The sequence below is a fragment of the Rhinatrema bivittatum genome, chromosome 1 (assembly GCF_901001135.1).
Source record: "Rhinatrema bivittatum chromosome 1, aRhiBiv1.1, whole genome shotgun sequence".
Taxonomy (NCBI): Eukaryota; Metazoa; Chordata; class Amphibia; order Gymnophiona; family Rhinatrematidae; genus Rhinatrema; species Rhinatrema bivittatum.
Window position 1 is genome coordinate 63,814,576 of NC_042615.1, and position 17,056 is coordinate 63,831,631.

The window sequence follows — 17,056 nt, forward strand, 5'->3', positions numbered from 1 at the left end:
TTGTGTCAGGAGCAGAGCAGGCGTGCTGACAGTTCGTCATCGATCGCCTTCCAGGACGACGAGGGCTTCCATCTCGGCGCTGGGGAAAGACCGGGCCGAGCACCGTGGCACCCATCATCGCCGACATCGTGATCGTCCGCCGCTGACGCCATCCAGCACATCGGTGCCATCCTTCTCCAGGCTGGACAACGCTCGGGCAGAGCGACATCACCACTGCCATCAGCACTGTTCCTACAGTTTTGGCAGTCCTTGGTGATCCAGAACTTCCGGATCCAGGTCCGACAGCTTCTGCATTGGCGTCACGACACCTCGAGCCGCTGGGACGAGGGAAGGGAACATGAGTTCCGTTAGGGCTCCTCTGTTCCTGGCGTGCCCCACCGTCAAGTGGTGTGGGACTATGGCCATCTGTTACACTTAGCAGTCTAAACGCCACTCACGCCTGGCCTGTCTCCTCTGTACCTGTGCCACCATACCGGGTTTCAGAGCGAGATGGACGTTTACGTCCCCGGCCTTACCCTCGAGGACTCCGGAGACCGTCGGAGTCAACAATCTTCACCGGCTCGTCTTGCGGCGATCCACGTCGGATGGTAAGTACCCGCTTCGGCGGCATTCCCATAGAGTTGTGTTCTCCCATTCGGACCGTGGTTCGAAAAGTTCTGGGTCATGTGCATTTTAGAACTGTATTAGTGTCACATATCGCTATGTTAGCTATGTTAGCCACAATATCAGGAGAACCCCTCTATCTTCTTGGGATTGCAGCAGGGCTTCTTCTCTTGTCAGTAACAAGTCCCTGTGCCGACCAATGCTCTGACTCTTGGTTCCCTCCCAACCAAGGTCCAGCTGCATTGGCTGATCTGCTAAACATGAGATTCAGCAACCATTGCCCCATGTACAAGTCCACCTTGAGGCCTGGCCACAGGTCTCAGTGTCTCCTTGTACAGCATACAGAAATGCGGGTACCACTTACCGCTCACACACCTGCAGGAGCCTACATGATATCCTCCATTGGGACACCTCCTGGTCTCCCATCTGGTCAGATATCAGAGCGGCCACCCCACCTTGTACCAAAGTCCCGGTACACTCCCCCAGGCGCTACGAAGTGCAGAGGGGAGAAGGGAGGGGGGTTGGGGAGTTTTAATTGCACTATTCTTTCTTTTAACAGAAAATAGTTACTCTCCGCACATCCTGCACCTAAGAAAATCCAACTTTCTTTAGACGTCACAGGTACAATGGTATCTTTGGTTACCATCACTCCATACTGCAGTAAGTACATTATTTTAATGTTTCTATGTGCTTTATGGTGAGTCAACATTACAACCCCAAGCTCTGCCGCTGGCACCAGCTTCGGTAAGTGAACTGTCTCTTGCATCACTGTTGGTGAATGCTGTTTTCTCTGCGGAGTGTAACATCATTCACTTTCCTTGCATAGACTACTGCTAACCACTTTCAGTACATGCAAGGAGCTCTCACTTTTTTCAGGACTCACTATACATTTACTAACTGGGATTACTGTCACTGCCATAAATCCCTTCTGTAACACTTCTGGACACCACAGTCTTAAGACCCTCTTGTCCAGCATGCGCACAGACATTCTGATACATTGTTATATGTCCCTGCGCATATTTTCCATAACCTCAGCCTTTCAACTTTTCATGGTTGGGCTATGGGGTTTCTTCCCACTATGCATTTTTCTCATAATTCAAAACTGCTATGGGTTATATTCAGTGACATTCTATACTCAATGGACCTAAGTGGTTTCATTGCTTTCGTCCCTGATTCTTATCCCAGTTCGAACTAGGACCTAGTCTCCTTCGACTCATGCTCGCAATTCCTTAGGGTTATAAAGTTTCTCCTGAAAGCTGTCAACCCATTATGCATCTATTGCACTCCAGCATAGTTTCTCATAAACTTCCTGGACGTTGCACCCATGAGTTATGCCCTTATGCCTTCCAATACTGCTTTTGCAACAATTCTTTGTGCATACAGACAGACAGCATAGGGACAATGTGCTTTCCAACTCATAAGCACGCATTACCTCTTAGCTGCTCTGCTAGACAGCTGCGCAGCTCTACCCTTGGCCCTTGTTCACTTCATGCGTCCTTGGGCCACATATCTAAGAGATTTAATGAACGCTCTATCAGACCTTCTCAACGTAGGTTCTATCCTCTCGAATGGTCTCAATTAACATGTGTACAGGGCAAATCTTTTAACGCTGAGTTTAACTAAACTTTCCTCGGCGTCTGCATCATTCCATACGATGCACAGGTTCTGCTCCCTGCACATGTTTCCTATGCGTTCCCTTAGATGCCTTTTCTTCCATCAAAGGCCTCTTCAATATATCTCTTCTGCTGCCTCTCGTAGCCAGCATTCTTCTAATGTTGAACTGGGATGGGGTTCAGTATTTTTTTCCCCACTCCCTGACTGAGATCAGTATGCTTTCCCATACTTCTCAATCCATCATATCAGTAACCTTTTATTCTCTCACCAGTCAGTCCCAAATCATAGACTTACTGATGTTCTTAGGTTCTGGTAGCGTCACAAAACCTTCTAAACATAAATCTTGCCGTTTAATATGGCAGGCTTTACCTCCTGACGCTAAAAAAAAAAAAAAAAAAAAAAAAGAGGTATTACCCCTTTTACTTTTCCACCATTTTTCTTACTCCCTCGGATTCTGTTCTCCAGACATCCTCCACATAGATACACCTTTCTCTTAGGAGGTGTATCGTTTTGGGAGTTGGGTTCCCGTTTTCGGTAATCCTCTCTGAGTCGGCTTACCATGGATTATCCACTGATCAAGCCGCCTCTATTTCTCTAATCACGGAATGAACATATATATTCTCCTTATAAGTCTCATACATTCTACGTTTGAGCCTTTCCATTCCTCTCTTCCACAGTTTGGCAAGGGAACTTCTTTCCCTCTTAATGTCATTCCTGCCAGCAGGGTCCGTGAGTTATGCACTCTTTCCATACTCACCTGACTCCGTTCCTCTGCCACTGAGTAGTTCTACGCATTCAACTTTCTATCCTTTTCAGGTAGATGTTGTATCTCCTTTCCTCAGGAAATACTCTATTAATTTTTCCTAACCTCTCTCTCTCGGCCTAGGGAGAGAGTGGGTTTTCCACATTCCTGGACAGTAATGCTGCGCTTACATTCTATCTACATTGCACTGCATTCCATGTGAATTCCACTTGACTCTTTCCTTCATGCAAGGGTCAAGCTGCTACTTCCAGTGGCCACACAGACCTAATCCTTCTGATTAAGTGGTCTATATTTCCTTTCCTACCAACAAGCAGACATTTCACTACAACACTGTGGGTATCCACATACTGTTGTGTCCGTCTTAGCCTTAACAGCTTCCCTTTGGTTACTGCTGCTTGTACTTTTTTATCAGGTTGCAGCCTGGAGTCCTCTCCATACCTTCGCAGCCTATTATTGCTTACATTTGACTAGCCGGCATGCTCCATGTTTGGCCAGTCCGCCTACTCTTACTTTTTTCAATTCACTACCCAACATCCTTCCACGAACCCATTATGGTGTTGCGGATGCCCTCCGTTCCCATTTCCACCTCAGTCGTTACGCCTTTGCGCATCTGCGGTGTATCTGGTGCATTCCCGGGCATCCTCAGCTCGGTACTCACCCATTTGTGAGGACTACCATCCTGCTTGTCCTGTGAGAAAGCAAATGTTGCTTACCTGATGTAACAGGTGTTCTCACAGGACAGCAGGATGTTAGTCCTCACGAAACCCGCCCGCCACCCCGCGGAGTTGGGTCTGTATACTTTTATTTTAGTTTCGCTTGCGCTTTTTAGCTATAAGACGAGACTGAGGGAGACACCTGTGGCTCACAGGGATAATTGCAGGCTGGGCATGCTCAGTGCACCCAGTGTGCCAGTGTCAGTCAAAGCTTGTTGAAACTTTGACAGAAAAGTTTCCGTACAGGGCTCCATCCTCGATGTCACCCATTTGTGAGGACTAACATCCTGCTGTCCTGTGAGAACACCTGTTACATCAGGTAAGCAACATTTGCTATATTCTACCTGGGGGAAGACCATGATATCAAGGCTGTATTTAGCATGCAGGAAGATGACTCTTACAGGAAGTAATTCCCGCCTGGAGGTAGAGAATCTCTCGGAGAAGTCTAAATGTGGCTCATCGGCATCATAGGCATTGACTTTGGCATTGAAGAGCCCAGAGCTGCTTGGAATGCTGGAGGTGCATCAATGTTGAGGAAGAAATGATCTCCCTCAACATCAATCACCTATAGAGGCCAGGGAAAAGGACCATCATATAGTTCCTCCATTCAATGAAAGTGAAAGATTCTACTATATGGGAAATGATATGAAGGGGTACTGATGCTGGGCATCCAGTAAACGCTAAGAAGCAATAGCATCAATCCCCATTGGTGTATAGTGAGGAAGCAGGGAAATTCTGGCTGCATCACTAAATGCCCCAAAGTGTTTCCATAGAGAAGCAAGTTCCCCTCACATCACACTTAAGAGTCAGAACAGCCTTCAAGTGTTCCGATGCCACACAGTGATCTTACTCAAGTGATCCAGGAAGATATGTCCACTTTTGCTTCCCATGCTGTATTGGTATTAGCAATTTTGAGGAGGATTTGGAGAAGAAGATCCAAGCAGCATTTGATTACAGAGCTGCAGATACCAGTGTATTGGTATGGACATTATCAGTAGCCTTAAAAATGGAGGTCTAGTCATTGCTTGAGATTTCATAGCATCTGCTAGATGGGCTCCGATACTGATTCTTGGAGATGCATTGGCATTGAGAACCATTATACCAGTATGAATCTCCAGAGAATCTGGGGGAATGGGTGGCAGGAAGCCTCTTCTAGGTGCATACATTCATCAGGGTTTAGATGCCAGCAAAAAAGGAATACTGTGGCCGTCTTATTTAGCTAGATGCAAACCCAGACAGAGCCAGTGACCTGTGATGCTGGCTTAGAATCTGAGTACACCTCGGAGTACCTCTATGGATCTGAGGTCATCATCTTCATTGAAATCTTGAAGTATCCCTTTACCTCTTGATTCAGAAGAAGAGTCTGTTGGAATCCCCTCTGACCCCTTACTTGATCTGGCAAAGCATTAATTTCCACTAGATGCCTTTTCAAACCCAAATTCCTGGATAATCTAGGCAAGGTGATTGGAGACAACATTCATAGGAACACATATCCCTGTGCTGCGGTCTTCAGGATACTTCAGATCCTGGAAACACCTTCTGAAAGTGCAGTAATCCTGATCCATTCAATCTTATGTAAATTGCAATTGAGAATATGGGATAATCCACCCTCCTGGCTCTACTAGCCACAAAACAGGACCTTAAATACACAGTTCATTAGTCTCCTGGGTTTGGGGAAATTCAGCTGCGATACAAGTTTGTGGTTGTTGAGCCAGGGTAGAAATGGGCTAAAAAGACCAGAATTTTTCCATTACCTCCCCCTCATCCCGGGTAAGGACCCTAAGCTGTTAGACAGCTTTAGAAAGAAAGTCTTCCAGACTCGAAGCTCAACAACCGCATTACAGCTCACTAAACTATACATGGTACAATACTTAACATGATTACATTGATAAGCAGGCCCTTCTGAATGCCAAGAGTGCAAACACCACCTCCTCCAGTCAGTGTATGAATCATTTGACTCCACGGCAAGATCTTTTGGGGCAGCAATTAAAGCACGCTGGATGATCTGGCTGAGAGCCAGCAGCCTGTGTGGGGACGTTTATGACAAGTTGGCTGATGTCCCATTTTTGGGTGATAAAATCTTTGGGATTAAGGTCAGAGGAACCATTGCCCAGAACAAGGAGCAACATGTGGCCATTCAGTCTTTATTGGTGGGAGCTGAGCAGCCTTAAGAACATAACAAGTTACCATATTGGGTCAGACTGAGAGTCCATCAAGCCCAGAATCCTGTTTCCAACAGTGGCCAACCCAGGTTACAAGTACCTGGTAAGTACTCAAACATTAAATAGAACCCATGCTACTAATTCCACTAATAGCGGTGGCCATTCCCTAAATCAACTTGATTAATAGCAGTTTATGGACTTTTCTTCTTGGAACTCATCCAAACCTTTTTAAACCCAGCTACACTAACTGCCCTAACCACATCCTTCCGCAATTAATTCCAGAACTTAATTGTGCGTTGAGTGAATATGTGAAGTGTTTCTAGGCGTAACCCTTCAAGAGGGGGATGTATGTATGCACTGTCTTTCTGACACCTCTTTCTGCTGTATTCCTGTATACTAGTTTTAGACAAAGGAAGCAGAGGACCCTGGCTGCATGCTGGAATGCAGCAATCCAACACCCCAGACCCATTAGCTGATTGGTCTAATACATTCTCAAATTAAATGTACTGCACTTATCTAAAAACAATACTCTGAATATGCTCTGATTGGTTAGTATGAAGGATATATATTGTTATGCACACCTCTGTACAAATTGGGTAACTGGGTGTTTTTACAATTGTATAGACCTATGTTACTCCCTGGAACAAACTATTTCCTTGTGCTTTGTTCCGGTCCCTGTCCCTGTCCCCTTTGATTCTGTCTTTCTCTAATTAAAGCTGCTGATTATATACTGTTGCAGAAGCTTCTCTAGAATACACAGAATTTTCTCAGATTTGTTCTAATAGTGCTACTTGCTAACTTCATGGAGTGCTACTTGCTAACTTCATAACCGATTCACATTTACCAGTTCTAGTCCTCTTATGATTTTATAGACCTCTATCATGTCCCCACTCAGCCATTTCTTTTCCAAGATGAACAGCCCTAACCTCTTTAGCCTTTCCTTATAGGGGAGCCATTCCGTCCCTTTTATCATTTTGGTCACTATTCTCTGTACCTTCTCCAGTGCTACTAAATCTTTTTTGAGATGTGGCGACCAGAATTGCACATAGTACTCAAGGTTCGGTCTCACCATGGAGCAATATAGAAACATTATGACATTTTCTGTTTTATTCACTATTCCCTTCCTAATAATTCCTAACATTTTGTTTACCTTTTTGACTGCTGCATCACACTGAGCTGACAATTTCAATGTATTATCCACTATGACAGCTAGATCTTTTTTATGAGTGGTATCTCCTAATATGGAACCTAACATTGTGTAAATACAGCATGGGTTATTTTTTCCTATATGCATCACCTTGCACTTGTCTACATTAAATTTCATCGGCCATTTGGATGCTCAATCTTCCAGTCTCGGAAGGTCCACCTGTGAATTTATTACAATCCACAAATGATTTAACTGTACTGAATAATTTTTTATCATCTGCAAATTTGATCACTTCACTCGTCGTATTCCTTTCCTAATTATTTATAAATATATTGAAAAGCACTGGTCCAAGTACAGATCCCTGAGGCATTCCACTGTTTACTTTTTTCCACTGACAAAACTGTTTAATCCTACTCTCTGTTTCCTGTCTTTTAACCAATTTGCAGTCCACGAAAGGACATTGCCTCCTATCCCATGACTTAAATTTTTTTAGAAGCCTCTCATGAAGTATTTCGTCAAATGCCTTCTGAAAAACCAAATACACCATATCTATCAGTTTATCTTTAGCCACATGTATATTATCCCCTTAAAAAAAAATAGCAGATTTGTGAGGCAAGACTTTCCTTGGGTAAATCCATGCTGGTTGTGTTCCATTATGTCATGTCTTTCTATATATTCTGTGATTTTGCTTTTTAGAATAGTTTCCAATATTTTTCCCAACACTGAAGTTGGGATTCCTGGTCTATAGTTTCCCAGATCACCCCTGGAGCGATTTTTAAATATCGGGATAATATCGGGATAGTACAAGCCTTATTCAGCTAAATGCCCTTTCTTCAACTTTTAAGCATTCTTTCTTCCAGAGAAGCTCCTGTCACCAATAATAGCAGTGTTGTGCCCTATCTGCACTACCACAACAGCAGCTTTCAGAAAGTGGATGCCCGCATGAGAGACATCAGCTTAAGATGCGAGAACAGGCCCACTCTAAGCCTGGATGTAGTTTTTGTCAAGACGCAACCCTCAGGCTGCAACTCCTCCAATATTTACCTGTACCTCATCTAGAGTGGTGGAAGATCACCAAGGATCATTGAGTTCTCAAAATTATGGTGTTTAATTACTCTTTGTGCATTTCTTGTCCAAAATCTACATCTGTCTCACTCAAGCCAGCTCTGGTTAAGGTGGAGTCATTTCTCAGTCAACAGGTGATAGATCTTGTCGCTCCCAAAGACCATAGCAAGGGCTTTACTGCTATTTCCATATCCCGAAGAAGTTGGGATAGAGACCAATCCCGGATTTATGAAGACTGAACAAGAGCCTGTTATGAGAGAATTTCAAAATTAACTCCCTCCACACCATCCTGCCCTTCATCCAAGCGGTGGAATAAATTTGCACCCTAGATATGAAAGATGTGTATGATTATATGCCCATCCATTAGGCTCATTGGAGATACCTTAGGTTTGTGATGGATTCTTCCTACTACCAATAATAAGATTTTTCCCTTCAGGCTGTTGGCATCCCTGAGGGACTTCATGAAATATCTAGCAGTAGTGGTGGAACATTTTTACTACCAGAGGATTTGTCTCTTTTTTTACATTCACGACTGGCTGGTGATGGGCCCGACCCAAGCAGCTCCCTGCAGAAGATAATTCAGCTCCTGCAGTTGCTAGGTTTCATAATCAACTTTGCCAAGTTGAACCTTATTCCTACTCCAGAATCTAGTTCATTGGGGATGGCTGGATTCACTGGAGGAAGAAACATTCCTCCCATTAGATTGAGCATTCTGTCTTTGAACACTGGTTCAGAACTTACTTCAGTGGGATCAAGTCCCAGCCCAAGCCATCCTGGTTGTCCTTGGACACGTTGCAGCAGCAGTGCATGTGGTCCTCATGACACACTTCAATTCAACATGAGAGTTCTTCTGTGGGGCCTTCTCAGAGATGAAAATGTCTCTTCTTTGGTGGCTAGATCCAAAGATCCTGGAAGCTCCTCTTTGAATTCTACCTCATTGGGTAACACTGACAACGTATGTGTCCATTAGGGAGTGGGGCACACACATGGGCTCTTTCTGAACTCAGAGGATCTGTTAATGATTGAACATCTTTTTCAGATCAACCTCTTAGAGCTATAGACCATTCAACATGTGTTGAGAGTTTTCTTAATATTTCCTTCAGTGAAAGAGAATGCAGATCCAAACCAACAATCAAGGGGCAATATCCTATGTGAACAAACAAGGGTGAGCAGTGTTTTGGATCCTTTGCCAGGAATCTCTAAGAATCTGGGAGTGGTCTTACAGTCACGGAGCTTTTCTCCAAATAACCTTTCAATGATCTCAGACACACTGCCGGATCACCTCAGCAGGGTTATTTGCTCTCACAAGTAATCCCTGGACCAGGGTATGGAAGACAAGGTATTTGGCTTCTGGGGTCACTTTCACTCTGTCTGCTTTCCACCAAATCTCCTGGTGTGTCTTGGGATCTCATTGTGGTACTCACCCAGATGATGAAAGCTCCCTTTGAGCTATTAGAATCCTATGAGCTGAAGTCCTGACATGGAAGATCATATTTTTGGTGGTGATCATTTTGGCATGCAGGGTCAGTGAACTCCAGGCCCTAATGACTTATCTGCCTTAGAAGTTTTTTAACAGGGTGATTCTGTGCACCATCCTAAGTTCCTACCTAAGATAGTGTTGGACTTCCACCTTAACCAATCAGTCATCTTTCAAGCATTTTTCCCCAGGCCACTTTTCCTCAAAGGAGGAAACACTTTTCACATTTTAGATTACAAACGATTTTTAGCCTTTCATCAGTGGCAAACTGAAGTCCTTAGAGAGTCCACCCAACTTTTTATTTCTTTTGACTCTAACAAACCCGAATTACCATTGCAAAGCACACCCTTTCTAATTGGATAGCAGATTGCATCTCTTTCTATTATATGCAGTCACATTTGACTCTGAATGAGCATGTCAAGACTTACAGTGTTAGAGCATGGTAATGTCAGTGGCCTACCTAAGATTAGCCTCCATAGAAAGATTTGCAAGACTGGATATGGAGATTAATTAACACATTTACATCCCATTACTGTGTAGTTAACATTTTTTTGCATGAAAGTAGGTTTGGTTACTCTGTCCTTAGGAGCCTATTTGAAGTTCAGAATCCAACTCCATCCCTACTGCTAATACTACTTATCACTCCTATAGCTATACTTGACATACACAGTGCATTACAAAGAACATATAAGAAGGCTTACAGTCTAATGAAGACAAATTTACAGGGCAAAAGAGACTTGGGAATTTCTTTCATTAAGAAATGGTTAAAATTAATATGGCTGTAAGTGGGATAATCAGGGGTGAAGATTTAAACGCAGCCTCAAAAAATGGGTTTTTAGACTGAAATTATATAAGACAAGAAAGGAAGTATAACTCATCAACTTAGAAGGTCTATTCCAAGCATACGGTGCAGCTAGATGGAAAGCACGGAGTCAGGAATTGGTGAAGGAGAAGAGCATAGATAGGAGTGACTTGCTGATGAATTCTCAAGAAAGGATCTAGGGAGAAATAAGAGAGGAGAGTTAGTGAAGAGCTGAAGAGTGAAGACTTTTGTAAGCGAGTAAGCGGAGCTTGAACTGTATGTTGGAACAGATATGGAGCCAATGCAGTGACTTGTGAAGAGGAGTAATATGAGTGTAGCAACTTTGGTGAAAGCCACACAGCTGAACTATGGCTAGATTGTAGTGGATAGAGGTGTGGGAAATTTGTAAGGAGCAGGGTGCAGTAGTCTTAAGCAGGAGGTGAGAGAGTGAATAAGGATTCTGGTAATGTGTTCAGAAAGGAAGGGACAGATATTAGTGATGTTAATGTCACAACTGAGGGTCCAGCTAAAGGTGGGGAACCCCCACGGGCAGCACAGGACTTCAAGACAGGGCAGAGAGGATCTTCAGCCTTTACCAGCCACATCCCCCACAGGTTGAGCTCTTGGGGTCTGGTGGCTGGCTGAACTTAAGCTGGACCAAGGTGCAGGCTGAAACTTGGAGACACAGGTTGGAGACAAGGACTTGATATTTAGGCAGTGCAGGATGGATACAAGATCCGGATACCAAGGCAGTACAGGGATGGAGGCAAAGGCTGGACATCTAGGCAATACAGGGCTGGAGGTAAAGGCTGGATGCTAAGGCAATACAGGGAACAGAAACCAGGAACAGGACTAGGTAGGGTAAGACAAGATTAGTCAAGACAACCAAGGGCAGAACAGGACAAGGACAAGACAAAACAAAATAAAGAACACAGAGCCCCGAAGGCAGCAGTTCAGAAAGCCCACAGACCACTAAGCATAAGGCCTGGAAGGGAGATATTAGGAGGCCCGGAGGTCATAGTCTAGGCAAGACAGAGCTGGAAGGCCCAGAAGCCACAAGGCAAGGCTGGAAGGCCCCGAAGGCCACAGAACTAGGCAAAACTGAGCTGGAAGGCCCGGAGGCTACAGAGCAAGACAAGGTAGAACAGGGCCAAGCAGAGAGCAGAATAGACTCAATGACAAGGCCTCAGGTATTGCAAGAGTCAGGGCTAAATAGACCAAGCCATGATGAGTCATGAGCCCATGGAAACTGTGGCTGGAGCGAGAGCAAGTGTAGCTCCATGGGAACCTTGGTGTCAGGGAGGTTGCATAGCAGGCTGGATCCTAACAGTTAAGGAGAAAGAAACAACACATTTTAGCAGTTCTTTGGATGGGTGTAGAAGAGGAGAGAAAAGAGTTGAAGATGACCTTAAGGTTGTGGGCTGAGGGGAATGGGAGGATTACAGTGTAAAGAGGTAAATCTGGGAATCATCAGCATAAAATTAGAATTGAAAAGCAATGAGAAGAGAGCAGAGCAGCAAAGCAATTAGTATACAGAAAGAAGAGAAGAAGGCCCAGGACAGAATCCTGAGGCACGTCAATTGATAGAGGGATGGCAGTAGAGGAGAATCCACCAGAGGACATAATAAAAGAGGAATGGGAGAGGAGAAAGAGAACTAAGAAAGGACAGAGTCCCGAAATATAAGTGAGGACAAAGTATCAAGGAGTAGATGGTGATCAAAAGGTAGGTCAAGGAGAATAAGGTTTGAGTAAAAATCTTTTAACCATAAACAAAGTATTGGAGACTTTAGCAAGGATTGGTTGTATTACTATTTCCAGACTGCCCCAGAATTAAAATGAGAAAAATTACAAAATTGGTTCGTTGCTGCCAAAAGAATGTTTGTCATTTAGCAATTTTTTTTTCTGTTTGTATTTTCCTTGCGGGTTATGCCTTCTAGAAAGTACAGTGTAGTCATATCGTTGTTTTGGGCTGGAACTGCTGCTCTGAGCAAGTTACACCAGTGTTTCATTACCATTCTTTTGCCTGTAGGAATACTTTGTGTTTATCTCATGTTTTCTTGAATTTCTTTATTGTTTTTGTCTCCACCGGCATTCAAGGTATCTATCAACCTGTCTGTGAAAAAATATTTCATGACTTTGTTCCTGAGTTTTCCCGCTTGGAGCTTCATATTATGACCCTAGTTCTACAACTTCTTTCCCATTGAGAAAGTTTTGCTTCTTGTGCATAAATTCCTTTGAGGTATTTAAATATTTATATAGTATGCCAAAACCTTTGTAGTAAACTTCACTGCCTTGCCTCCATTGGATGACTTCACCCACCTGTGAAAACTTCTATCCTGCTGTCCTTGGAGAACACCTGTTACAGGTAAGCTAATTTTGCTAACTTGACCAGGTGTTCCTCTGTTGAAATTCCCAGTTTTTTAGGCAACCAACACTCACACAACTGCATTAGATCTGACTTTATTTCCGGGATACTAATTATTCTAATATTATTTCTTTGCCCTCTAATCTCTTGGTCCACGATTCTTTCTTGTAAAATCACATTCTTTTTCTCCAGGGCACTTCCTTGGATTTGCAGTGTTCGTGCAAGGTCTTCCTGCACGAAGATTCTGTTTTCAGCTTCTGCCAGCCTAGCTGTATGAGATTTGATGCCATCTTTCACCTCATCAGTGGAGAAATGTAGTTTGGAAGTTTGTTTTCTAATGCTATTGTGACACATTTTGAAACTTTTCAATTTCTTCAGACATGATTAACATTGATGGCTTCAGCTCCAGCACCATTTTGCCATCTGACTGTTTTGCTTTTTTTTCCTGGACCTCTCTGCTTTTTGGAAGACATCTCTGGTGAGCCCTTTAGAACAAATGTATCCAATCACACCTTCCTTAGTCCTGTTTTAATGGATTTCAGAATATAGTTTGTAAAATATATCTGTAAATTTTGGGGGTTTGAAAAGTTATATGAGAGTCATTAAATTTTATGCTCACCTGCCATAACTTGTACTTGCATGCTGCAAAACTAAGTGAATTTAAATATTTTTTTTTTACTTTTAGAATTGCTGTTACTAATATTGATTTCAGTTTTATTTAAGAGAATTGTACTAGCTTTCCCATTCCTAGATAACATCCCTTTTCATTTTGTTTTCAGTAGTTTGGCTTTATAGTGGTATATACTTTATCTATGTATTTATTTATTTATTTATTTATTTATTTATTTATATCAATGTCAAATTATAATCAATAGGATAGCCTACTATAGAAACATAGATCAAGGGCAGAACAGAAAAGAACAACAGAGGCAACATAATTAGAAATCAATCCCATGCCCATCATTTTAATATTAGACCCCCAAAATAAGTGGGGAAGGAAAAGGAAATCATAGAAGAGTAAAGAGAAAAAAAAAGAAATAGCAAAAATACAGCCATGCTGGTGTTATTGTATTACAGACCAGTTTAAAAAATACTGTCTTCTTCTCTAAAGGGGTTAATTAAAACAGATGTCTTACAGTCTAAGAAGTATTTAAGTTGATCAGAGAGATAGAATATCACATTTAAGAGCATAGCTCATGGTGCATTTGAAGAAATCTTTTTCTGTGTTCCTGAGTAACTCTAGTTACATCTTGAAAACCTGTATTATCTATCTGAGAAACATAGTCTAAACCTTGCTAAAATAGATCTGCATAGTCCTGGCCAAGTTCTGTTCGCAAACAAAGAAGACCAGGAGCTTGGCCCTCTCATGTTTTTCCAGTGAAGACTTCTCCAAATTGAAGTCAAGTCCAGACTGTTCATTGAAATCAAGACTTTTTCAAACTCTCTACCCTGGCTCAACACAAACTTCCCATCAGGAAGATAAAAAATGTTATTCACACCTTAATAATGGTTTATGGACTTTTCTTCCAGGAACTTGTCTAACCTTTTTTAAACCCAAACACACTAACAGCTTTCACCAGCTTCTCTGGCAAAGAATTCAAGAGTTTAATTTGCACTGAGTAAAAAAATATTTCTCCTATTTTTCAAAACTATATCACCTAGTAAATTAATTGAATGTCCCTGTTGCGTTTGTGGATCCATAGGCTGAGGCAGGTTTGGTACAGCCTCTGAGGAGGAGCCCTGCAGGTTCCCACCGTTAGCAGACGCACACAGACGAAGCAGACCCAGCTGAAACTTTGCCTGTACCAGCCCTCATTCCCCTTGGGCTGAGCCTTTGGGTGTCGGGGGCCGGCAGGTCTTAGGTGGGGCTACTGCTGAGAGAAGGTCCTTGAATGGCAGGGTTATAGGTGGGTGGCAATTAGGCCTGTCGAGAAACAGGCAAAGGTCAGTGGCAGGCAGTGGTTAAGCATGTCGAGAAGCAGGCAGAGGTCAGTGGCAGGCAGCAGTCAAGGCGAGGTTCTAGGTCAGGCCGAGGTTAATCCAGATATCTGTCCGAAGGGAAGAAGGGACAGATAAACAGGGAGGTCAGGCAAGGAGAAACACAGAAGTCAAGGAACACTGAAGACAAGCTGGTCTGAAGACAGACGCTGAAGACAAAGCTGGGATGAAGACATGCTGTACCCAAGGGTAATGGGACCTGTTGCTGAGGCGTGTTGCAACCGGAGTATTTCCCTTAGATAGGGCTCTGCTGCTAATGTCATCAAGAGGGCTGCAGGGGATTTCCCGCCACAGTCCCTTGAAATGCAGAAGAGTGATGCGTGTGTGCGAGCCTAACGTGGACGCATTGCTCATGTGTTTGTCGGCAGCATCCCTGCTGCATGTGCTGGCAGCGAGCTGCCTCTTTCAGGACCATTGCATCGTGCCAGCCTGGATGTGAAATTGGCAGTTTGTGGGGATAGGTCGCGGATTGCCGAAAGCAACAGTATACCCCCCCCCCTCGTAAGCCCCCTCCTCGAGGCTTTGGATTTCCTGGGGTACCATTGTGGAAATTTTCTCAGAAGATTCTTGTCCAAGATATTGGAAGCTGGTTCCCAGGAATTTTCTTCCAGTCCATAGTTCTTCCATGAGAGGAGGTACTCAATCCTCTTACCCCTTTGACAGGAGTCTAATACTTCCTCAACTTCATATACAGTGTCCCCATCGATAGGTACATTCTGAGGTTCATATTATGGCCTGGAGTACCATGAGAGTACCACTGGAAGGCATTGTGGATTTTTAATGTTGATGGTAATTTTAGTTGATAGGTGACTGGTCCCAGTTGCTGGAGTATAGGAAAATGTCCAATATAGCACGGGGCCAGGTGCATTGAAGGAAGTCTCAAGCATAAATGCTGCATGCTTAACCAGACCTTCTCTCCAATTTTGAAATGAGTGGTGTTACACCCCTCATCTCTGATCCGAAACAACTCTGTCATAGCCTCCAGCAGCATGCTGTTCCAAGGACCTGGGATAGAATTTTCTTCAACTCTGGACTGCCTTTATAGGTCCCCTTGTCAGAAATTCCTGTGGCGCTGGCACTTTCTCCAGGAGTATTTATTTTATTTATTTAAAAACTTTTCTATACCGTCATTAAGTTAGATAACCATCACAATGGTTTACATAAGGGCACAACAATGAAACATATGGGTGGTATAGATTACAAATTGGTTATGTGCCATCATAGTACGGTAACAATTCATAATTATAAACTAAGTGTGTATGTTAAGCTTGTTTGTTGGGAATATATTAGGCGGTTTGGTTTTACCATTTCTATGCATAGGTAGGTTAAAAATAACAGCTTCTAACTTAGTGCATCTTTATTCATCGTCTGTTTTTCTCCTTCTCTTTATCTTTATAAAAAGCTTGTTTAAAAAGCCAGGTTTTCCGATTGGTTTTGAAAATTTTCAAATTTCTCTGCAGTCTTATTTCAAATGGCATGGTGTTCCATAGTACGGGACCAGCCAGTGACAGTGCTCTTTCCCTTACTTGCGTGAGACATGCTGATTTGACAGAGGGAATGGTTAGAAGAGCCTTATTAGCAGATCTCAGGTTTCTCTGTGGAACATGGAAGCGTAGTGCTGTGTTAAGCCAGTCGGCTTTTTCATCGTGGATTAGTTTATGAATTATACATAATGCCTTATATTGTATTCTTTGTTCAATTGGAAGCCAGTGAAGTTCAGCAAGTGTTCCTGTAATGTGGTCATTTCTTTTTTTGCCAGTCAAAATTCTAGCAGCGGAATTTTGCAGTATTTCGTAGATTGAGGAAGTCCTAATAGCAGGGAATTACAGTAATCTGTGCTTGCGAATATCATTGCTTGTAGAACTGTGCGAAAATTGTTTGTCGTTAAAAGAGGTTTTAGTCTCCTCAGGATCATAAGTTTTGCGTATCCTTCCTTTATTTTCTGTGATATGTGTTGTTTCATGTTTAGTTCAGGGTCAACTATTACTCCTAGATTTCTTGTTTTTATTGCAAACTCAATGTCTTGAATTTTTTTGGTTGTAAGTGTTGGTTATATATGGTGAGTGTTTTTTCGTTCAAGGTGTAAGAACTCGGTTTTGTCAATGTTAATTACCAGTTCCATCTGGTTTAGGAGTTGTCTGATTATTTCAAGATATATATTGACTAGTTTCATTGTTTCTTCAATGGTGTTTACAATGGGTAATAATAGTTGTATATCGTCAGCGTATATGTAGTGAATGAGTATATAAGGAAGTCTCGTGTCACCAGACAGCGCCTCAACTACAGGTCTCCTGGTGCCCTTGCATTCCAGTGTGTGTTGCTATCTTTGGCTTGTTCCTGCCTTGTG

At 43.0% G+C, this 17,056-nt stretch overlaps 1 protein-coding gene across 2 annotated transcripts in view; it reads left to right on the forward strand.

Annotated features, from left to right (window-relative positions):
- Window positions 1-17,056, forward strand: part of RBM46 (RNA binding motif protein 46) — a 334,436-nt gene that overhangs the window by 241,489 nt on the left and 75,891 nt on the right. The window contains exon 5 of one of the 2 annotated variants that reach the window (XM_029613106.1): window positions 12,904-13,189. The exons of the other annotated variant lie outside the window; for it this stretch is intronic. Coding sequence (XP_029468966.1) covers window positions 12,904-12,980 — 77 coding nt within the window. The 3' untranslated portion in view covers window positions 12,981-13,189. The remainder of the gene's footprint in view (window positions 1-12,903; window positions 13,190-17,056) is intronic. 2 annotated transcript variants of the gene reach the window in all.